Here is a 24,908-nt window from a genome sequence, read left to right on the forward strand (position 1 = left end):
AAATATATATAGGCAGCTACTGATACAAAATAGAGACACGTTAACTTCTGGATTTCAGACTTTCCTGTCTTGTCTTAAAAAGAAACATTTCATGTAGGTTTTATTCATAAATCATTGTCATTATTGGTAATTAATAATTTGACATTTGCTCTTGCATTTTTCTGACTTGTTGTAAATAGATCTATGGTTATATGGTTACTCACAACCCATGAATCACGAATCATCGTTCAGTAATCTAACAGTTTTAAGATGGCGTCAGTTGGTTGTGCGTGCTTATTGGACAGTATTGTTTATTGTGTTATGTAATATTGTTGACAATAAAGCCCCAACACTTTTATTCATTATATCATTGTAAGGAGCAACCAATATTGTTTATTGCACTCAGATGTGACTATTTTCCTTTGTAAAGAAAACAAATATCTTTACTCACTTCTGTCAGACTGATGCTGCAGCTGTTCTGTGTCGGCGGCTCTAAGCCCAAGAACTGAGTGATCACAGGACTGCTGATAGTCTGCTCAGAGTGGAGAGTGGTGACTATCAGTCTCCGCTCTCCACTCTGCCTCTCCAAGGCTCACTGGAGAGCTGGGTGGAGATGGGATAGGCGCAGCTGGCTCCAGCTTTTAGCTGTGTGTTGAGAGACAGAACTAGATGTCAATCAGGCAACTAGGTGGATCCTGACAATATTGTCAGGATCCTTCTAGAGTCTGGAGCGGCTCTGCCACGTCAGCTGATAGTGGGCAATAGCTCGCTATATGCTGCCACAGCAGAGCAAAAATAAGTACACTCCTGTGACCCACAAGAGAGGTATAGCCATATTCTCTTTTAAAACCTGAAAAACTGTGCTTTGCCCATGCAGGGCTACATACCTTTTTGGTTGCCCCTCCTATGACTAAATGGAGTGGTGGGGAAGTGAGGTAAAGGCAAGAATATGCTAAGAGGTAGGCAGCTTCATAGTTTGCTTCAATGATGAAGTTTAGGAATGATAATTTTTACATAGTTATGTTGGTCTAGCTTTGACCAATGCAAGTATGTATGTGTCATATTTGTGGGATTCCTGTGGAAGCTGTAAATCACTGTAGTAGACACCGCTACTACAGTGATCTCTACTTGCCTCTGGGTCCCATACTGTGGCAACCTTGCTGCTTACTAAACAAAGGAGGTCCCTTGCTTGGCACGGGTGCCATTCAGAGAACACTTTGCATTTTCTCAATGAACGCAAAGTGTTCTCTGATTGGATGAAGTGGAACTCACGACATCACTGCGTTGCCCATCATTCTATTCTGCATCCTCAAATATGAAAATTTGCCTTATGAAATGTGAATTTGCCTCCTGGTTCCTGTCATCCACTCTATAATTAGTACTGGAATCATTGGCCCTGAGTTTATTGCTTTGGTTTTGTTCACACGAGCTGGGGAGCAGTAAAACAATGCGATTGAGCCTCAGTTTTACAGAACCCAACTATCTGCCTAAACACTGACATGAAGCTGCTAACAGCTGTACAAATCCTGCAGCTGCGATGCACAATTTAGGCAGCATGTGGCTTTCAGCGTACGATGAATGCAGGTCTGTGGGGCCGCATCATAACTGCCCGGCAAGCTTGTGGAATGCACATGTTTGCGGTGCAGTAATGCAGCATCAGGAGGTGAGGAAACCTCGCCCACCAGCCATGATCTGCCTGCAGTACACAGAGAAGCACAGAGAACCCTTGATGGCTTCAATGTGTCTAAAAAAAGGTATGTCATAAAAACAGAATGGTTATATTTAAAAATGTAATCAGAATGTTGATAAGGGGAGAAGTAGAGGCAAGGAAGACAAAATATAGGCAGATAAAATTTTAGTTTTAAACAAATATCTAGTGTTCAGCATATTATGACAGACTGATGAGCTGTTGAAATGACTAAATACTAATTACTATTACCTCCTTGTATACAAGAGAACCTAATCTGCAGTCTAGGATTTGTCTGTTACATCCCTCCCACCATGTAATAGGAATCACAATCAAGCTGACCATAATACAATTTTCTTGTACAATTTAGATTTACCAAAAACCATATACTGTAATATGAGGTCAAACCTGAACAACACTTTTAATTTGTATCCAATAAGGCAGGCCTTTGCACTACTTAGTTGTACAAGAAAAATGTTTAATTTTATGGCCAGTACTTGGTTAGCACTTGGAAGTGATTAGCACTTCTGTCTTGTGGCAATAGAGTTCTTGGTTCAAGTCCCAACCAGGATACTGTCAGCAACATGCATGGAGTATGCATGTTGCCCTGGTGTTTGTGTAGGTTCCTTCCCACACTCCAAAGACATACTGCTAGGTTAAGTGGCTCCTGTTTAAATTCTCCCTAGTATGCATGTGATTGTAAGTTCCTTGAAGGCAAATTGTCAGTGCTAGATTAATACCTGCAGTAAATAAAACCATGACATTTTCCTGGTTCACACCTGCTAAGTTTAAGAGTAGCGGTCACATATCCTGCTCATTAAACTCACCTATATGTACCTGACAGTTAGGGCTTGTTGAGACATGCAGCTAGGGGGTGGTAAAATCAGGCCATTTAGCCTCAGTTTGATCACCCATCTAAACAAGGGTATGTAGTGGTTAGCACTTCTGCCTAGAAGCACTAGGGTCATCGGTTCATATCCCAACCACGGCACTACCTGCCAGGAGTTTGTATGTTCTCCCTGTGCCTGTATGGGTTTCCTCCAGATACTTTGGTTTCTTCCCACACTTCAAAGACATGCTGGTAGGTAATTGGCTCATGTCTAAACTGGCCCTGTTATGCATATTAATGTGAGTTAGGGACCTTAGATTGTAAGCTCCTTGAGGGCAGAAAATAATGTGAAGGTACAAAATATGTGTAAGCCGCTGTGTAAATTGATAGCGCTATGTAAGTACCTGTAATTAATAAATACATACATAATAAATAAATGCAACCAATCAGGGCTATACACATGCCACAAAATGTATATTTCCTGCCAAGTTCACTGGGCCATTGTGCAGCTGAACATAACCTATTCCAGTGTATGGGGCTGCAATGCAACTGCCCTGCAATGCACATGGTTATGGCATGGTGGTCTGCACTGTCAGTATTAAAACAGGTGGTGGATAGGTGACATATCGCCTCTCAGCATCGGCAAGGCAGATCTTCATGGTCGAGGGGCAGCAAGGGCTGCTGCATATGAGAATGAGCCCATAGAGCTAAGGGCGGTTTTATATTGGTGTAACACCCTTCATTAATACTGGTTGCAGGATGTTAAGTGAACACAAGATGGCAGTGTTCTACGGTTCAGCTATGAAGACTCTGTTAAAGAAAAGCCTTGTTGAACTTGTATGCTGATATCAGAATCTTTGTGCTCAGGCAAGGAGTAAACAGACTACATTTCCCAGAACAGCTGACAAAGGGGTGTGAGCATATATATTCAGTAGCCTGGGAACCTTACAGGAAGGAAGTGGATGGTGAAGGACAGATGACGAGTGTGTGGAGAAGGCTGTACAGGATGCTGGAGATCCAGGCCAGGTCAGGCTACCGAGCGGAGAGGTGAAGAGGGATCATGTCGCTCCTTAACAGTGGGACCAATAAAACATGCCTCCCCCCCCCACTGAGGAGCTATCTGCTACTCTACCGAGGCTACATATCGGGTGAGAGGGTTCCATACCCAGATCATCACAATTTTCAAGTGACTGTGTTAAGTTACATTGTTCATTTCAGTTCAGTGCACCTTCCATCATAGCTTATCACACTGAGGCCTAGACTGTCCATCTTACTGCAGCCTACTAATTAGTGCTTTATTAACATCCTAAGCTTCAGGACTTTGCTACAGCATTTGCACCCTGCAGATAGAATCACATTAGTGTCTCTTTTCCAATCTCCTCTAATGCCCAAGGAGCTTCTTCAGACTAGCTCACCATCTTCGAGGTGTCCACCTCTTCTAAAGTCTTCTTCTGCCCTTTTTACAATCTTAGTAAATCTTTGCCTTCACCCTTTTGTTTAAAAGAGATCTCATTTAAATTCAGCATCACTTCAAGGAGGAGTTTTCCTTTTCTGAGACTACCCCATCCTGAGGGAAACTTGCTTTCACACAAATAAAAAATATGAACTTTAATGTGCACCAACTAGGGCCCCATCGTGCACGTAGAAGATTGGACACTTTTGCTAAAAAGCTATACCAAAAAGGGACATTGTTGTTTTTCAACAAAGAATTCACGCCCAGAGTTAAACCCAGTCACCAGCAACTGAGAGCCCAAGAGTGAGTTATTCTGAGTTCAATAGTCCTCCCAGCTCACTTGGGTAAAGACATCTCAAAGCCTTTGACTGATTTTAAATTCTGATCCTGCAGGACATTTGGGAATTGCTTAAAGTGGTACTGTGTTACAATATTTTGTTGAACCTTTTAAAGCATTTAACTCCTATTGCATGCTCATCTACAGGTACAGTTGCAAGAAAAAGTATGTGAACCCCTTGGGATTACGTAGAGTTTTGCATGAATTGGGCATAAAATGTGCTCTGAACGTCATCTAAGTCACAACAATAGAAGAACACAGTCTGCTGAACATAATACTACACAAACATTAGATGTTGCCATGGTTTAATTGCACATAACATGTAAACATTCACAGTGCAGGGAGGAAAAAGTATGTGAACCTTTAGACTTAATAATTGGTTAACCCTCCTTTGGCAGCAATAACCTCAACCAAAAGTTTCCTGTAGTTGCAGATCAGACCTGCACAACGATCTGGAGTAATTTTGGACCACTCCTCTTCACAAAACTGTTTCAGTGTAGCAATATTCTTGGGATGTCTGGTGTGAATCACTCTCTTAAGGTCATGCCACAGCATTTCAATCGGGTTGAGGTCAGGACTCTGACTGGGCCACTCCAGAAGGTGTATTCTGTGCTGTTGCAGCCATTGTTTTGTTGAATTACTTGTATGCTTTGGGTCATTGTCCTGTTGCATCACCCATCCTCTGCGGAGCTTCAGTTGGCGGACAGATGGTTGTACGTTTTCCTGCAAAATGTCTTTATAAACTCTGGAATTCATTTTCCCATCAATGACAATAATCCGTCCAGGCCCTGAGGCAGCAAAGCAGCCCCAAACCATGATGCTCCCTCCGCCATGTTTTACAGCGGGGATGAGGTTTTGATCTTGGTGTGCTGTGCCTTTTTTTCTCCACACATAGTGTTGTATGTTCTTCCCAAACAACTCAATCTTGGTTTCATCTGTCCACAGTATATTTTGCCAGTAGTGCTGTGGAACATCCAGGTGCTCTTTTGCAAACTTCAAACTTGCTGCAATATTCTTTTTGGACAGCAATGGCTTCCTCCGTGGTGTCATCCCATGTACTCCATTCTTGTTTAATGTTTTCCTTATTGTAGATGTGTCAACAAAAATGTTAGCATGTGCCAGAGATTTCTGTAGGTCTTTAGCTGACACTCTGGGATTCTTCTTTACCTCATGCAGCATTCTGCGCTCTGCTCTTGCAGTCATTTTTACAGGACGACCATGCCTAGGGAGAGTAGCAACAGTGCTAAACTTTCTCCATTTGTAGACAGTCTGTCTAACCGTGGACACATGAACATCAAGGCTTTTGGAAATACTTTTGTAACCCTTTCCAGCTTCATGCAAGTCAACAATTCTTGATCGTAGGTCTTCTGAGAGCTCTTTTCTGCAAGGCATGGTTCACATCAGACAGTGATTTTTGAAACCAGTAAACCCAAAACAGGTGTGTGTTTTTTAAGGGCAGGACAGCTGTCAGCAACACATCCAATATCATCACACTGATTGGAGTTAAGGTTGGCTCACTCCTGGCTCCAATTAGCTCTGGGAGAAGTCATTAAGCTAGGACCGCTCATACTTTTTCCTCCCTGCACTGTGAATGTTTACATGTTATGTGCAATTAAACCATGGTGACATCTAATGTTTGTGTAGTATTATGTTCAGCAGACTGTGTTCTTCTATTGTTGTGACTAAGATGACGTTCAGGGCACATTTTATGCCCAATTCATGCAAAACTCCACGTAATCCCAAGGGATTCACATACTTTTTCTTGCAACTGTATCTTTTGTTGTGCTTGCACTCTTATTATTCTGACCTCAATATAACCCAAATACTTGTTCACCCTAAACTGTGTGTGTTTATTTTATGGTTCAAAGCCAGGCGGTCCTCCTGGTCAAAAATTGATGGTGGTGTCAGCAGGGGTTGAGCTTCCAAAGCAGGCCGACAGGTAACCCAAAAATACTCAGTGGCCCTTAAGGGGGTAGTGCTACATGGGTTATATTGCCCCCAGAGTAGGTTGCTATTTTGTGAAATAACATTTGTGTCACCTCATGTGCCAAGTTTAGGTCTAAGCAGATTTCTTCTTTGGGTACAGAATTGTAGAACAAGACTCTTTTATTACATTAATAAAGCGATGCGCCATACATGTATTTGATCCTTGATGTTTATTTACAATAATTTTGGTAGTGTGTTCCCCATATTCATTTTATATTTTTATGGTGACATTACTGTATGTGTTTTGTTGGTTTAGAATGTGAGGAGTAGATGAGCTCAGCCCACCAGCCGGAATGTGTTATCTGTAGAACAGAGGGTTGATTGTGGAAGGTTTCACAGCATTCACTTGTGAAGGGTGGCTAACTTGGAATCTCTAATCAGACGTCTGTATTCTGCAGTATTTCACTCCCCGTTTACTTGTCTTTTGTATTTTCCTCATTACAGATTGTAACATATGGTTAGGATTTATTATAACTTCCAGCCACTTGTTCATTACTGATATCTTGTGTAAATACAAAAGGACATTTTCTTCCTTCTGGGTGATATCAGGAACTTTCTAAAAGAATCATGTGACATTTATCAGTTTGCTGTTTAAATTGTACTCTTTGTCAAGTTAGTTCTCAAATAAAGTAGCAGGGCTGATATAATAAGGGATACTTATTTAGCATAGAACTATTTTTATTAATGACAAATATGTAGGAAGTTATATAATATTTGTACATATATACATGTGTCTGCAGTTCTCTATACAAACATACTGGTATGAAAAAGAGTGTTCCCATTCCTAAAGCATAGCTCCCAACTGTCCCTGATTTGATGTAAACCATGTACCAGGGTGGGCTCCCCAGGATACAGTGAAGTCACGAACGAGGAAAGCAACCCCAATACCAGCTTTTGTCACAACAGAATTTTACTTAGATGTGGCAAATAAACAAAACCACAAATGCTGGAATATACAATAAGTTTACATACACTCAGCCCAAAGGCTGAGACCCTTGTGCTGCACAGCACGGCGCCTCCTGATGGATGAAGGTAGAAGGTGTAGTAATTTACCTACTGGTGGGCACAACTAAGCTGCCACACCTTACCTGTTATTACCCTAAAAGAGCAGGAATCAGTGTATGGGTATACGGTATGGGCTAGCCTGCGGTGCAGCACAACAGCTTACAATCTTACACAAATCTACAGTATTCTCCCTCCCACAACTGGTCCTGTAGCACGTGCCTGAGTATTCCTTCTGAGCAAAATGCCAGTCTGGCTTGAGTTTGTAGGATTTTATCAGTTCTCCAATGTGAAATGTCACTTTAAGTTGTGGAGTCCTTCCAATGATCAGTAATAACACTTGTGGCCTGACACAAACAGAGACCCTAACTAACTAACTATAGGCCTGTCTCAGTCTTATAGGCACCAGCACTGAAATGAGGTGCATGCACAATTCTTACCGACCTGGGTCTGTATTTCAGCCGCTGATGACTCTGAACAGAACAGATGTCTCTCCACTAATCATGCGATATTAGCAGCAATGTATGTTGCTTTGCTCCTCTGTCCTCATCAGCTTCCTGGCAGCAAATCTTCCCCTCTTTGAACAGGATTAGCATCTTGGACACCATCAGCTTCACTCAATGGGATTTCTGATTACGGAGGGCAGTCTTTACCGCTGGATGGCCACGGATTCTCCGATCACTCATCCTTCTCTCTCTCTCCAGTATGGCTTCTCTTTTCTCTTCCTGTTCACTCTCCTTGAGAAAACCCCACCCCTTATTGATTATAGAAATAGCTATGCAGTCTGAGGCTGTGTTAGAAACAGTGACATCTTTTGGCTAAACTGCAGAATGTCAGTCAGAACGTTTTTAATTTACTTCAATCAGTGTTCAAACAATGAAAGCTGTTTCCCCATCTCACATTGAAACAAAGTCCTTCTGTCCCTCTTTCTCCTCATTTGTCCCTCATTTTGGGCTGATCTACAGTGAGGAACAGAAGTATTTGAACACCCTGCGATTTTGCAAGTTCTCCCACTTAGAAATCATGGAGGGGTCTGAAATTCACATTGTAGGTGCATTCCCACTCTGAGAGACAGAATTAAAAAAAAATTTCAGAAAATCACATTGTATGATTTTTAAAGAATTTATTTGTCTTGCACTGCTGAACATAAGTATTTGAACACCTGAGAAAATCAGTGTTAATATTTGGTACAGAAGTCAAACGTTTCCTGTAGTTCTTGACCAGGTTTGCACACACTGCAACAGGGATTTTGGCCCACTCCTCCACACAGATCTCCTCTAGATCTGTCAGGTTTCGGGGCTGTCGCTGAGTGACACAGAGTTTCAGCTCCCTCCAAAGATGTTCTATTGGATTTAGGTCTGGAGACTGGCTAGGCCACTCCAGAACCTTGATATGCTTCTTACGGAGCCACTTCTTGGTTATCCTGGCTGTGTGCTTCGAGTCGTTGTCATGTTGGAAGACCCAGCCACGACCCATCTTCAATGCTCTGACTGAGGGAAGGAGGTTGTTGCTCAAAATATCACAATAAATGGCCCCATTCATCCTCTCCTTAATACAGTGCAGTCGTCCTGTCCCCTTTGCAGAAAAGCACCCCCAAAGCATGATGTTACCACCCCCATGCTTCACAGTAGGGATGGTGTTCTTGGGATGCAACTCATCCTTCTTTTTCCTCCAAGTGAAGTTTAGACCAAAAAGTTCTATTTTGGTCTCCTCTGACCACATGACTTTCTCCCATGCCTCCTCTGGATCATCCAGATGGTCATTGGCAAACTTCAGACGAGCCTGGACATGTGATGACTTGAGCAGGGGAACCTTCCGTGCAATGCATGATTTGAAACCATGACAGCGTAGTGTTCTACCGCCAGTGACCTTTGAAGCTGTGGTTCCAGCTCTCTTCATGTCATTGACCAGCTCCTCCCTTGTAGTTCTGGGCTGATTCCTCAACTTTCTCATCATCAGTGATACCCCACGAGGTGAGATCTTGCATGGAGCCCCAGTCTGAGGGAGACTGACAGTCGTCTTTAGCCTCTTCCATTTTCTAACAATTGCTCCAACAGTTGATCTGTTTTTACCAAGCTGCTTGCTAATTGCCCCGTAGCCCTTTCCAGCCTTGTGGAGGTCCACAGTTTTGTCTCTGGTGTTTTTTGACAGCTCTTTGGTCTTGCCCATGGTAGTAGTTGGCGTCTGACTGACTGTGGGGTGGACAGGTGTCTTTAAAGAGCTCAGACAGGTGCTACTAAGTTAGATTAATGAGTGGAGTAGAGGTGGACTTTTTAAAGGCACAGTAACAGGTCTTTGAGAGCCAGAATTCTTGCTGTTTCTTAGGTGTTCAAATACTTATGTTCAGCAGTGCAAGACAAATAAATTCTTTAAAAATCATACAATGTGATTTCCTGAATTTGTTTTTTAATTCTGTCTCTCAGAGTGGGAATGCACCTACAATGTGAATTTCAGACCCCTCCATGATTTCTAAGTGGGAGAACTTGCAAAATCGCAGGATGTTCAAATACTTCTGTTCCTCACTGTATATAGTTGTATATAAATGCACTAGTTATCTTTCAAAAAGTGTTCCACAGTACTAAACAATTCACCCAGTTTCTAAATTTCTGCACTGGTAAATTTCAAAAGCCAGGATAAAGGAATAGTAGTGGTAATAAAACACAATGGGTTTAACTAACCATTTATTTTTATAATTCTCCTTTAAGGGGTCGTGTTCTATGCCTACATACTTTTCCTAATAGGTTTCCCTTGTTCCTATGAAAAGCGGTTGCAAAGTTCCTGCAGTGTGGAGAAGTACACCTTTATATGTTCAATTCTTGGGACGCATGCGTTTTTTGACCTTACGTGATGTGAGGTCAAAAACTCCAGGTGAGGGCACGTCTGGTGGTTGTTTGGTGGAGGAATTAATTTATATGACGACAGAAGGTTTACCCAAGTTGGAGAGATTGCTGATTTAAGTTGAAGAAAATTTGAGAAACTTTGCATTGACACATTTTCACTATAATGCATGTTCACAATACAGGCGTACCTCAGTTTACAAACACCTCGGTTAACGTAATTTTCAGTTTACGAATGAAAATCCATTGAAAATAATGCCTCGGTTTATGAATTGTTTTCACAATACAAAGCAAGTTTTCCCAGGATGCATTGTGCCTGGAAAGTTTATAGCGTCGGCCCTGTGCCTTTAAAGTGAATTTACGAAGAGTTTTGAACATATAAGACTATTTTTTTACTTTTCTCTAACCTCCAGAATGGATTAATTGGTTTTCAATGCATTTACAAATTTTGTTCGCAATACAAGGCAAGTTTCCCCAGGATGAATTGTGCCTGGGAGGTTTATAGCGCCGGCCCCGTGCATGCTGGAGTCTGTGGGTAGCATGTGGCATTGAATGTGGAAGTGTTGGAGGGGTTTTTGCATCGAGTTTTGGAGCCATTCTGGAAATTTTTAATCATGTTCCTGTACAGTATTTATGCCTTTAAAGTACACTCTATAAAGAGTTTTGAACTGACAAAAGATTTTTTTTTAACTTTTCTGACCTCCGGAACGGATTAATTGGTTTTAAATGCATTCCTATGGGAAACCACGTTTCGGTTTATGAATTTTTCACAATGCGAAACGACCCTGAGAATGCATTAAATTCGTAAACCAAGGTACGCCTGTTATTGATATATGTTTACTATATTTTGCACATAGAATTGGTTTATGTGAATAGAGAAGTGCTGCACGGTTTATTTACTTTATATTCTTATGCACATGTTATGAGTATGCGAGTAGTGTGAGCAGCTTTCACTAGTTTAGAGGGGATTAAGTATACACGGCATAGCTCGTGAGAGACAAAATATTTTTTTGGTTTGTTAAAAAGTGATTTCTCAACAAAATAAAGCATGGAGACATGGATGGATGGGTGAGTTTGTTTTGAATATTAAAAATAAATGGAATAGTGTTTTCAGTTTGTGGTGTTCAGGTACAGTTATGTTCCACTTTAACACCTTTACTACAATAATATTTATTCCAGATAATAACTAAACATTAAAATTTTCCAGAACTGTTGTAGAACAGGAGGCCAGGAACAATTACAAAGTCAAATTTCCAGAGACGAACCAAGAGAACGCTAGTGATCTATCTATGTATGTCTTCCAAACCCTCCTCCTTCAATGCCTTCTAAATGATGGCATGGAATCAGCTTGGAGTACATTCTCTCAGATCATGATCAAATGCAAATGATCTGATTCTTGACTGCATCTGTTGAGAAGGTTGGAGATTTCCAAATTGTGGCATTCTGGATTTTGTCAGTCATGATGACATATTTTATTCATGTTTAGATATATGTTGCCTAGGAGAATGACAATGGGAAATATGAAATATTGAGGATAGCACTTTAAACCTCAAGTTTATTCTGTTTATATTGTGACTTTCCTGGTTCCTACTGGCCCCTTATAACATGCTAATGACATTTTTAAACGTAATATTCCCATTTTCATTGCATACATTTTAGACTCTGTGACCTCATCACTAGTTCTCTATGCTTCTATATGCAATGAAGGCAGATCCTGGCTTTTGAGAGGGGCCAGTAAGATGCTGTACATAGCTTCCTGAAAATATCACAGCACCCTGCCTTAGTACTCCTTTCAGCCCTCAGCCCTGAAATCGGTCTGTGGGCTAAAGCCCACCTTGTTATCTCACCTTGATGCATCACAATAAAGTATTTTAACACCTACTACACTATGGGGGTATCTCTGTTGCCCCCTGGGGGAGTGCTTTAGCCCACAGACCGATTTCCTGGATGGATCATTGCTGCACAGTGAAGGTCTGCCCACCCAGAGGGGTACCACCCACCAGGATTATAGGGGGACCCCTAAAGGAAGAGGACCACCTACACCAGCTTTACACTACCTAGTATTAGAGGGAGGACCACCCCCTATCTGATGACATCTGGATTATTTTACACAAAGTGCTTTTGACATGCGCATCCGGTGAGTGCGCATTACCTTCACCACTATTGCACGAATACCGGACCCTAGAGTCACCAGAGCACAAGAGTTACTTTATTTTGGATCACATTATCATTTGAACTTTTTTATATATATTTATGTATGTATTTGGACTGGTTAAGGGATATTTATCCATACCCATTCATTATATATTTTATTTGTCTTTGCTCTATTTAGCGCTGCGCTTTTTTATATATATTGATGTTCTAGGGTGATATTGGTTACCTTTTTGTGCATAGCAGCTTTTATTTATTTATATCAAGGTGCTTTTACTTATATTTTACACATATAAGGAAAGATTGGACTTCATCTTTAATAATAATCTGAGACCAGAATATGAAAACTACAGGGCAGTGACTCCATATCTGAATGACTGAGTCTGCTGACTAGCCTCTGATAAGTAGAGGAAATCTGTTTAGGATTATTATCTGGTACCAGATATCTGGTCTCCATAAGGTTTCCTTTGCTGAATGCGGTACAACATTTGTGCCAGCTGTCTATAGATAGATTGATGCTTAACCATTTCCCATCCGGTCGCTGTTTATGAACGGCGGGACGGGACACCTCCAGGAGCTGGTTGCCGTTTCTGAACGGCGTCCTGCATCTGAGGCTCGTGCGTGGCTCCTAGAGCGCGCACCCGTGACCCCGATGATCGCCGAGTCCGACGGACACGGCGGATCAAGTGACATGGTACAGGACCAATGAAATCGGTCCTATACCATGTGATCAGCTGTGTCCAATAAGGACACAGTCTAAGTGTAAACAAAAGCTGCATGGTGCGGCTTCCGCCTCCTTCTTGTCAAGGTCCTACCTTTCCTCAGGGCTGTGCTGCTCCATGTGCTGGCATCCATCTTAGGTGTCTGCAAAGCATTGTGGGATCCTTTATGCTTTCAGTCCTCTGCGGCTCCTCCCCCAGGAGGTGGCGGCTTATCTGCTGTTTGTGGCTGTCCATTGCATTAGTGTCCTGTCTGTTGCACAACAGCAAGCTCCTGTTTAGCTACTCTTTGCTTTCCTGAATACCGACTCGGCTTTGGCTAAGACTCCTCCTGGCTGCTGACCCCGGCTCTGGCGACCATTCTTCCTGGCTCCTGATCCCAGCTCTGGTGACGATTCTTCCTGGCTCCTGATTGCGGCTCTGGTAACAATTCTTCCTGGCTCCTGATCCCAGCTCTGGCGACGATTCTTCCTGGCTCTTGATCCCGGCTTTGGCTACGATTTCCGCTGTTGGACTTGCATAGACTCTTGTCTTATTTTTCTATTAATAAACCTACCTTTAATTGCACCTCCTTGTGTGTCTGGCTCCTCGCTCCCTGACACTTCTCCTCACACGGAGTTCTGTCTAAGAGAAGAGAAGGAGCAGATAGCAAAAAGTAGAAGAGAACAAACTGCGCTCCACCTCAGTGACACCTGATCACCCCACAAGTGGCCCTGATTGCCCACAAGTGGCCCTGATTGCCCCACAAGTGGCCCTGATTACCCCCAAGTGGCCCTGATTGCCCCACAAGTGGCCCTGATTGCCCACAAGTGGCCCTGATTGCCCACAAGTGGCCCTGATTGCCCCACAAATGGCCCTGATTGCCCACAAGTGTCCCTGATCGCCCCAACAAGTGGCCCAGCAGTGTTCCTGATTGTCCCAGTGTCCCTGATCACCACATAGTGGCCCAGCAGTGTTCCTGATTGCCACACAAGTCGCCCAACAGTGTTCCTGATTGCCGCAGTGTCCCTGATCACCACAGTGGCCCAGCAGTGTTCCTGATCGCCACACAAGTGGCCCAGCAATGTCCCTGATCACCACAGTGGCCAAGCAGTGTCCCTGATTGCCACACAAGTGGCCCAGCAGTGTCCCTGATTGCCGCACAAGTGGTCCAGCAGTGTCCCTGATCACCGCAGTGTCCCTGATTGCCGCAGTGGCCCAGCAGTGTCCCTGATTACCGCAGTGGCCCAGCAGTGTTCCTGATCACCACACAAGTGGCCCAACAGTGTCCCTGATTGCCGCAGTGGCCAAGCAGTGTCTCTGATCACCACACAAGTGGCCCAGCAGTGACCCTGATTGCCACACAAGTGGCCCAGCAGTGTCCCTGATTGCCACACAAGTGGCCCAGCAGTGTCCCTGATTGCCGCACAAGTGGTCCAGCAGTGTCCCTGATCACCGCAGTGTCCCTGATTGCCGCAGTGGCCCAGCAGTGTCCCTGATTACCGCAGTGGCCCAGCAGTGTTCCTGATCACCACACAAGTGGCCCAACAGTGTCCCTGATTGCCGCAGTGGCCAAGCAGTGTCTCTGATCGCCACACAAGTGGCCCAGCAGTGACCCTGATTGCCACACAAGTGGCCCAGCAGTGTCCCTGATTGCCGCACAAGTGGTCCAGCAGTGTCCCTGATCACCGCAGTGTCCCTGATTGCCGCAGTGGCCCAGCAGTGTCCCTGATTACCGCAGTGGCCCAGCAGTGTTCCTGATCACCACACAAGTGGCCCAACAGTGTCCCTGATTTCCACAGTGGCCCAGCAGTGTCCCTGATTTCCACACAAGTGGCCCAGCAGTGACCCTGATCACCACAGTGTCCCTGATCACCGCACATCGGCCAAGCAGTGTCCCTGATCACTGCAGTGTCCCTGATCACCGAGCAAGTGGTCCAGCAGTGTCCCTGATCACCGCAGTGTCCCTGATTGCTGCAGTGGCCCAGCAGTGTCCCTGATCACCACACAAGTGGTCCAACAGTGTTCCTGATCACCGCAGTGTCCCTGATCAATGCACAAGTGGTCCAGCAGTGTCCCTGATCACTGCAGTGTCCCTGATTGCCGCAGTGGCCCAGCAGTGTCCCTGATCACCACACAAGTGGCCCAGCAGTGTCCCTGATCACCGCAGTGGCCCAGCAGTGTTCCTGATCGCCACACAAGTGGCCAAGCAGTGTCCCTGATCACCACACAAGTGGCCCAGCAGTGTCCCTGATTGCCGCAGTGTCCCTGATCGCCGCACAAGTGATCCAGCAGTGCCCCTGATCACCGCAGTGTCCTTGATTGCCACACAAGTGGCCCAGCAGCGTCCCTGATCGCTGCAGTGGTCAAGCAGTGGCCCTGATCGCCGCACAAGTGGTCCAGCAGTGTCCCTGATCACCACAGTGTCCCTGATTGCTGAAGTGGCCCAGCAGTGTTCCTGATCACCACACAAGTGGCCCAGCAGTGTCCCTGATCACCGCAGTAGCCCAGCAGTGTTCCTGATTGCCACACAAGTGGCCCAAGAAATTAGATGTGTAATTTTTGCCCTTAGAATGCTAACAGGTGCTTATTGGATGTGGAGCCCCTCTATGTGGCCAGACTGTGAAAAAGTCTCACACATTTGGAATCGCCATATTCAGCAGGAGTTAAAGAATGTGTTTTGAGGTGTAATTTTAAGTATGCCTATGCTGTGTAATAGAAATATCTCATAGATTGACAACTTTGCGTAAAAAAAAATACATTTTCATTTTTATTTCACATTTTCCAAAAACCTGTGGCAAAAAATGAAGTCTTCAGAGGACTCCCAATGCCTTTTAAAACATACCTTGGGGTGTTTGCTTTCCAAAATGGGGTCATTTTGTGCGTAATTCCATTGTCCTGATGCTCTATGACCTCCAAAACGGCAATAGGTAGTCAAGAAATTAGATGTGTAATTTTTGCCCTTAGAACGCTAACAGGTGCTTATTGGATATGGAGCCCCCCTATGTGGCCAGACTGTGAAAAAGTCTCACACATTTGGTATTGCCATATTCAGCAGGAGTTAAAGAATGCGTTTTGAGGTGTAATTTTAAGTATGGCTATGCTGTGTAATAGAAATATTTCATAGATTGACAACTTTGTGTAAAAAAAATACATTTTCATTTTCTTTTCACATTTTCCAAAAACCTGTGGCAAAAAATGAAAAAAATGAAGTCTTCAGAGGACTCCCCATACCTCTTAAAACATACCTTGGGGTGTTTTCTTTCCAAAATGGGGTAATTTTGTGGGTAATTCAATTGTCCTGGTGCTCCAGGACCTCCAAAACTGTGATAGACAGTCAAGAAATTAGATGTGTAATTTTTGCCCCTAGAACGCTTAAGGGTGCCTATTGGCCTATGCCGTGTGAGAGAAAAAACTTTTTAAATGACAACTTTGTGGGAAAAATAAATTGTTTACTTTCATCATTTCCCTCAAAAATTGGCAAAAAATTACAACTTCAAAAACCCCCATGCCTCTCATTAAATACCTCAGACTATCTACTTTCCAAAAAGGGGTCATTTGGGGGGTATTTGTACTGTCCTGGCATTTTAGGGCCCCAAGAAATTATATAGGTAGTCAGTACATTAGGATTGATACATTTTCAAATATATATACCGTGGTCTGTGGACTATATACCTTTCACAAAGACTAAATAATACACACTGATTTGGGTTATTTCTACCAAAAAAATGTAGCACAATGGATTTTGGCCTAAATTTATGAAGAAAGTATATTTATTTGCAAAATTTAGTAACAAAAACTAAGAAAAACTATTTTTTTTTTTAAAAAAAAGTGATTAAATACCACCAAAGGAAAGCTCTATTTGTTTGAAAAAAATGATAATAATTTCATTTGGATACAGTGTCGTATGCGTGAGTAATTGTCAATCACAATGTGAGAGCGCTGAAAGCTGAAAATTGGCCTGGACAGGAAGGGGGTGAAAGTGTCCAGACATGAAGTGGTTAAAATGTGTTAGCCAAAAAAGTTTTGTAGTTTTGGATAAATTAGGGAAGAGCTAATCCATATTTTGCTGTCTGGTATTTGTTTGGTTGCTTAAAAGTTGAATAAAGCTAGAGTATTATCCTTCCACATTTTAGGACTTGGCAGCAGTAGTTCCCTAACATTGACCTGCAGGTCAGCTCTGGCTGTTACCAAACTAATAAAGTGAAATACTTAAAAAAGATAGTAAGTCCTATTAGGGGGTTAGCTATATCTTACAATAATAACAAAAATCCTGCAAACCTTAACTCATTTAGGAAAATACCATTAAATTACTCTTTGGGGGTGTATACATTAAATTTTTGCTGTGCAGATGTGACAGACATCTACCAAGTGGGTAATTGCCAAATTCACTCTAATACATGTAGCCGTATATCATCATTGCCATCTAGTGGCCACAATGCACTTTTTTCTGGAGATACCTTAATCAGGAAAAAAAGCCAATATGGCCACTAGATGGCATTGTTGATATAGAAACGAATGATAGAGAAATAAGGCCAATTTTTGTTCTCACTGCACAGATGATTGTCACAGTGAACCTTTTACACATAGGCTCCATAGGCTTCCATTTTTTTTACCCGTTTGTTATTCATGTTCAAATAATTTTTGTATTCTCATCTTCTGTGCCAGTTTATTATGAGATAATGTATTGAAAACTTTAGCAAAATCCAAATATATTACATCCATCTTCCAGGTTTAAACTTACATCGTAAAAACTGATCTATGCCTACCTTTCATACGCTAATTTTAATTCTTTGTTATGAGATACTGTAGTTTGCTACTATTTTTTTGTATGAGTTTTATTTGTATTTTTTTCAAAATACTTTCAAATAATTTTCACAACAGAGGGTAGGTTGGCAGGTCTATATGTACCCAGTTCATTTTTCAATGATGATGCATCATCTGCTGTATGCCAGTATATATTTCAACTATTTATTCAACAAATACAGTATATCTGACTCTGTTTATCCACTTTTGAGATTCAGACTCTACTGTCTCCCCACATAGGAAATGACACTTCTTTCTCACATAGGAGAGGATGTTCCCTGTGTTAGTCTAACAACACCTCAGCAATGCTATAGGGAAGTGTTTTTCAACCAGGGTGCCCTTTAAGGTCCCCCAGGGTGCTGTGAGCACAAGAGTCAGTTTGTCCTGGATCAGAGATGGGTTAGAGGACTCTGTGATCGGGGTGGGACTCTTTGGTGATAAGGGAATCTGATATGATGAGGGGGCTCTCATCTATAAGGGTGATGGGGCCTCTGACTCTGTAACAGGGGGACTCTGTGGTGGTGGGGGGGGGCTCTGTTGTATAGAGGGAACTTTGATGTGATGGGGGACTCTAACATGTAGGTAGGGTTGCCAACTCATTCCTTTAAAACCGAACACATATTAATTACACAGGTTCTGAGGCTAATGTAATGCAGATAAGGCACTAAGTGAATTTAATTACCACGTTAATCAGCCGCAGAGCATCTGTAATTAATATGTGTTTGGTTTTAAAGGGATGAAGTGGTAACCCTACATGTAGGGGGACCTCTGATGTGACGAGGGCCTCTGATGTGAAGGGGGAACTTTGATGTGAAGGGAGGGCTTTGATGTGATGGAGGGACCTCTGGCGTTTATTTATTTAAATTTATTATAGGTACTTATATAGCGGCGTCAATTTACACAGTGCTTTATATATATATATATATATATATATATATATATATATATATTTTGTACATTCACATTGGTCCCTAACCCTCAAGGAGCATACAATCTAAGGTCCCTAACACATATACATACTAGTAACAATTTTAGACAGGAGCCAGTTAACCTAACAGCATGTCTTTGGAGTTTGGGAGGAAACCAGAGTATATGGAGGAAACCCACGCAGGCACAGGGAGAACATGAAAACTGATGTGAAGGTAATTTTATCATATTGATATTTATGTTTTCTACATTTTATACTGGGTACCTTGAGATTTTGCATACTTTCAAAGGGTGCCTCCAGTGGCTATTCTGTTTTAATGCATACAGTCAGTGTGTGTTGTCTAGTGACGCAGCAAGGTTAAATACAAGGCTGTCAGGTCTCATGGGAAAGCTTGCCCTGATCTCAGGTTTTACATTGTAAACAAGGGATACAAGATGCAAATATTGCTGTATAAAATGTTCTCTGATTTATCATATAGGTATATACACCGGGCATGCATATTCACTGGGTATATATAGTCATTCGGCAAATTTAATGTCACTAATTATCAAATATAGAGGATATCATTCCAAGGAATATGCAAATGTATATGTTTGACGGTATAATAACGGTTTGAATTCTATGTACAGAGACAATTTCACAATAAGCTTTCAAAATGTTATTTTTAGTGTAATACATTGTATTACATCAACTATCATGTGATGGTGAAGAGTTGCCCGTGAAACAACAGACCCAAGGGTGACAACTCTGTAATGTAAACTCCCAGCTCAACAACAAGGCTGTAAATACTTTACCTAATCCTCAGTATACTTCAGGTACTTCAGTCCTGCAATCATATTTGTGGCTTCTACAAAACCATACCATAGCAGACATCCTCCAATATGACCAGCAATATGGCACCAGGGGATCCTGACCTTGCTCTGAGCCAGAAACTGAAAAAGGGTATGTAATCTGAAGCATGAACTGGGCTAAGGTGCTATATTTAGGACGTAATCCCTATAGTGGTCATACACATATAGATCTATTCTGCCAATAAATTACCTATTTTGGGGATATAACTGAATGTTTAAAAATCATTCATGCTGCTGCAACTGCATCCAGTCAATTGTTCTGCAATTTCAGGGGTACATTAGCCGATTTCAATAATCTTTTAATTGATATTGAATTTTTAAGGTTAGATTTAATCAGTAAACGTCCGCCATTAGCTCCTGAAAATCATTTTTATTTTCTGTTTGCCACTGCTCTGAGGACTGCTTATATACATAGGAAAACTTTTTACCCTTTTTTTTTAACAATATCATTGATTTTTATAGATATCTGATTGAGAATTGATTGAAATCGGTCACCTGTGTATGTTAATGATAACCAACTAATCTTATTGTATTCAAATCATTTAGTATGCATGATTACACAAATAAGAACATTGGATTTCTTGCCCCACTTGTTTAACATGTGTGTTACATTGGAAGGAGATTTACTAAAACTGGAGCACACAGAATCAGGTGCAGCTATGCATAGTAACCAATCCACTTCTAGGATTTATTGGCAAAGTTTAATTGAACAAGCTGAAGTTAGAAGCTGATTGGTTACTATGCACTGCTGTACCAGATTCTGTGTGGACCAGTTTGCGTAAGTCTCCGCAATGGACATGGCAGGCAAACCCATGTCATGTGTCACAACAAGTGCCAAACACTGGCAAATTTGGCTGTTACAAGCTAAATCTGGGCAATAACTGGCCTGTGAAGGGGTGTCTTAAAGGGCAACTCCACCTTTATTATTTCTAGACAAACATTCTAGATGAGTACTTAATGAAATAGGACAGTGAGATGCATATATTTAGAAATTATTGTCGATATTTATTTTGTGTCATTATATCTGTACAGGGTCTTTCTGCTATGCAATGTTTAAATTTGCTGATTGCAGAGCTATAGGCCTGAATCAGTAGGGGGGTGTCGGACCTCTGCAGAGACACCACTTCTTCCACACAGATACAAGGGTCTCACTCTGAGCTACTAGCAGGGGACAGGCTATTTAGTCAGGATGTGCCTATTTTAGAAAGAGATCACACTAAAGAATGCTGACAAACTTTTTTTGATAAACCTGAATGTATTTAGTCAATTGAAAATGAGAGTTCTTTTGGTCTTTAATCTAGTGTATGTAGCACTACCCTTGTAAGGGTTGCTGGATTTAATTGGGTCCCCCTAAGCTGCATTGCCAGGCAACACGTATTTTCCACACTTGTACTTTCAGAGTCAGTAAAACAGTCCTTGAGCTGGTTTTTAGTTGTATTTATTAAGGGGTTAACAGCTTGAATGTATTGTAGGGGTACATGGGATGCCCAAGGAACTGTAAAACACAAACTTCTCAGCAACTATGTACAAAAAGCGTGGACTAGCAAACTAAAATGTTTACCGATGTACCTCCTCAGACCCCAAATGAATCCTCCTCTTCACCCAGTTGTGCTAAGGGTATCCCTAAGCAACGGGTTCCCAAGAGCTTGCTGTTAAGCAGTTGCAGGTGAAGACTAGTTGGGTATTACATCTGACCGCCCTCTCTCACCTTATCCATCCCAGGGGGTGTAGGAGTACTCACAATGTCCTCGCCTGCTAACAGGTTGGCTCCTTCCCTGCTAACAGGTTGTCCCAAGGAAAAGTTGAGGCATTAGAGATTCTCCCATCCAGCATCTTGCCTGTAGGTAGGCTTCCCTCCCTGGGGCCCCCTCCCAGGCTCCACACTCCAGCCTTTTCTTAATCCATCTTCCTACCCACTCCCCTGCTCCCCAGGCTCTGTGATATTTAAGGGTTGCTCTGGTCACCATGCCCAGCCTCCTGCCTGGGGATTTGCCAAGGTACCTCAAACATGCAGATCTGGACCTCCTCCCCTCCTCCACCCCTGTTCCAGAAAGTTCTCAAGTTGGGAGAGCTGCACAAGTCCTGACCTCTAGAATCACCCAGCCTGTCCTGAGGTGAGCTCCTGCCTCACTCCCAGGCTGACGCATCCCAGGCTATCTCTAAGCCTCTTTCTAAAAAAACATCCAATCCCGCTACAAAACAGCCATGTCTTCACTGGCTGGGGAACAAAAATGGCTTCTCAGCCCAGAAGCAAAGCATCCTATATAAAAAAAAAGGGGAGGGGATAAAGGGAACAAACTTGGAAGGGGAAATGTACAAGTAAATATTTCAGTAGAAAAATAAAATATGTAAACTTTACATGTTTACATTTGCAACATATGTACATCCTGACTACAGCTCCCTGTAGCTAACAGCAGGAAAAACAGAACATGAAGTCGCTGCAACATATGTATAGGCACATATTAAATGAATATGAAGCACCTCCCTCATGAGGGAAATCCTTCATAGTAGTAAAAAGTCTTCTTGTTATTGTGCAAGGGATACAGCCATCCTCAAGTACCTGCAGAACAGGGGAAGAACAAGCATTACAGTCCTAGCTTTAACTAGCTAACTGACTAGATAGGCACTTTAATAAATGTCCTTTTGTAAATATCTTAAGGAGGAGCCCCTCCTGATAAGGTGATAGTGCTAGGCGCCATCCCAGCTTCTCCCCCCCTTTAAATTAACACATTGGGGAAAAATAGAAAGGGATGAGAGTGCAGCCTAGCCTGAAGAAAACAGAAATGAAAAGATCTGCTGGGCTAGGATCCTGCGTCAGCCATGTTTCAGCAGTACTTCCAGGAGTTAGGAAGCCTGACCATTGTGCCATCAGGCTTCCAGACAGCTACTGAGTAACTCTGACTGGGCTGACCACCACACAGTCCCTGTAGATGGCTCAGCCTCTGCTCCATTCCTACTTGATGTCTGGAAACCTGATCCAGGCCTCTTCAGTATGAGACCCCATTAAAGGCCTGGGGACATGCATGTAGTCCCAGAACAAATCATCTAACTATTTTGTTCTGGACTCCTCAATGATGTCCATGATGTTTTGTGGGACATACAGATAGTCCAGTCCCCACTCTAGGGCACCCTTTTCTGTACCTTCCTCTGGAAACAGGAGAACAGGGGAAGCCATCCCTTGTTTCCCAAACCCGGCTGTAAACAAGATCGTGGGGACCGAAGTATCCATTGTTTCAAAGAAGAGTTGTTGGACCTGGTCTTAGGCCAAGAAGAGGCAGTATTTGGATGGGTTCTGTCCTTCTAGAATGTCCAGCTGAGTCTGGTTTGTGAGAACTACCTGACAGTCCCATCAGCTAATCTAAGTCCTCTGTAGTCTCCCCCCCCCAGTCTCATTCTTCCTCAGTGTCATCTGGTACCAGTCCTCTTACTCAAGGGGCCCAAGCTCAATTTGCAGTCTGGGTGACTCCCAATCTGTTCCCCCACCACTGACACTCTTCATTGGCTCACTTGAGGAGTTAGGCTCCTTCCAGATGGAACTGTCAGGGTTGGAGGGTGAGGCCAGGTGGTCTGGAACATGTGCTGGTTTCAACTGGGCAGCACTGGTGGGCACGGAGCCTTCAGCGGTAACTCCAGATTGAAGATAGGTGATGGCAGGCAGCCATTCTCTGCTGCAGTCTGCCATCTGGGCATGTGAGTCATGGTCCCTGGACTCAACCCCGCTCTGTGCTCCAAACTCTAAACACATTCCGGCTCTCCGACTCTGTTTCTCCAGCTTCTCTGTACACAGGCCCGATTACAGGTCCACACTGTAGTTGAAAGGCGCCAGGCTGCTGGGCATCAGCTTACTGAGCAGCTATCCACAGTACCCACACTTGATCAAAGCACTGACCAAGGCAGTGGGCTTCCTGCAGCCAGGACAAACGACACAGTCTCTCTGCTCTCTTGATCATGCTCCAAATGGACTCCTGTGTCCACCAGAGTCACCTCCGACATCTCGGGCCACAAAAACTCAGAAAACATATGTTTGCCACCCTTCATCTTGCTCCTCTTTCTCTCACTCTCAGCAAGCTGGATTTACTGGGCAGACTTAAGGGTGTGGCCATGCCCAGGGCTGTCTTTATTATTGATTGGACCCTGGGCAATTATTATTGAGTTGGACCCAGTGTCCACTCCGTTTCCCCTGCCTGCATGTGAGGGGGGGAGAGAAAGAGAGGGGGAGTTAGAGAGGGGTGAGAGAAGGGGGTGATAGAGAAGGGGGTTGAGAGAGAGAGAGGAGCGATGAGAGAGAGGGAGCGGGGTGAGAGAAGGAGCGAGAGGGGGATGGGAGAGAGAGGTGGGGTGAGAAAGAGGGGGAGTGAGAAAGAGAGAAGAGGTGTGAGACAGACAGAAAGGGAGAAAGAGGGGGGGTGAAAGAGAGAAAGGAGGGAGGTAGGGAGAGAGAGGGGATGGGGGTGTCAGAGAGGGGGAGTGAGAAAGAAAGAGGGGTGAGAGAGAGGGGAGGTGAGAGAGAGGGAGTGGGGGAAAGAGATTGGGATAGTAGAGAGAGGTAGGGTGAGAGAGAGAGGGGGAGTGAAAAACAGAGAGGGGAGAGAGAGAGAGAGAGAGAGGAGGGGTGTGAGAGAGAGAAAGGAGGGAGGGAGAGAGAGGGGTGTTGCGGTGACAGAAAGGGGGGGTGAGAAAGAGAGAGAGAGAGGGGTGAGAGAGAGGAGGATGAGAGGGGGGATGAGAAAGAGAGGGGTGAGAGAAGGGGGATGAGGGATAAGGGGGTGATTGAGAGGGCGGGTGAGAGAGGGGGAGAGTGAGGGGGATGGTAGAGAGGTGAGGTGAGAGAGAGGGGGAGTGAGAAAGAGAGGGGTGTGAGAGAGAGAGAAGGTGAGAAGGAGGGGGTGTGAGAGAGAGAAAGGAGGGAGGTAGGGAAAGAAAGGGTATGGGGGGAGAAAGAGAGAGAGGGGATGAAGGAGGGTGAGAGAGAGGGAGTGGGGGAGAGGGGAGGTGAGAAAGAGAGAGGGGTGAGAGAGAGATAGAAGGGGTGAGAGAGGGGTGTGAGAGAGAGAAAGGAGGGAGGGAGGGAGAGAGAGGTGTACTGGGGTGACAGGGGGAATGAAAAAGAGGGGGGGTGAGAGAGAGGGGGGGGTAGAGGGGGGATGAGAGAGAGGGGTGGTGAGAGAGGGGGGATAAGAGAGAGGGAGGGTGAGAAAGAGGGGTGTGAGAAGGGGGATGAGAGAGAAGGGGATGATAGAGAGGGGGGTGAGAGAGAGAGAGGGGGGTGGGGGAGAGAGGTGGGGTGAGAGAGCAGGGGAGTGAGAAACAGAGAGGGGTAAGAGAGAGAGAGAGAAAGGAGGGAGGGAGAGAGAAGGGTGTGGG

The 24,908-nt window shown here is 43.8% G+C and overlaps 1 protein-coding gene across 2 annotated transcripts in view; it reads left to right on the forward strand.

Annotated features, from left to right (window-relative positions):
• Positions 1 to 24,908, forward strand: part of PLEKHB2 (pleckstrin homology domain containing B2) — a 67,010-nt gene that overhangs the window by 4,541 nt on the left and 37,561 nt on the right. Inside the window, exon 1 of one of the 2 annotated variants that reach the window (XM_089672353.1) lies at positions 19,522 to 19,635. The exons of the other annotated variant lie outside the window; for it this stretch is intronic. Coding sequence (XP_089528479.1) covers positions 19,575 to 19,635 — 61 coding nt within the window. The 5' untranslated portion in view covers positions 19,522 to 19,574. Of the gene's footprint in view, positions 1 to 19,521; positions 19,636 to 24,908 lie in introns of those variants that run through there. 2 annotated transcript variants of the gene reach the window in all.

Source organism: Staurois parvus, unplaced genomic scaffold, assembly GCF_062004578.1.
Source record: "Staurois parvus isolate SC_StPar_1 unplaced genomic scaffold, SC_StPar_1.0 ptg000126l, whole genome shotgun sequence".
In the NCBI taxonomy this organism is placed as follows: Eukaryota; Metazoa; Chordata; class Amphibia; order Anura; family Ranidae; genus Staurois; species Staurois parvus.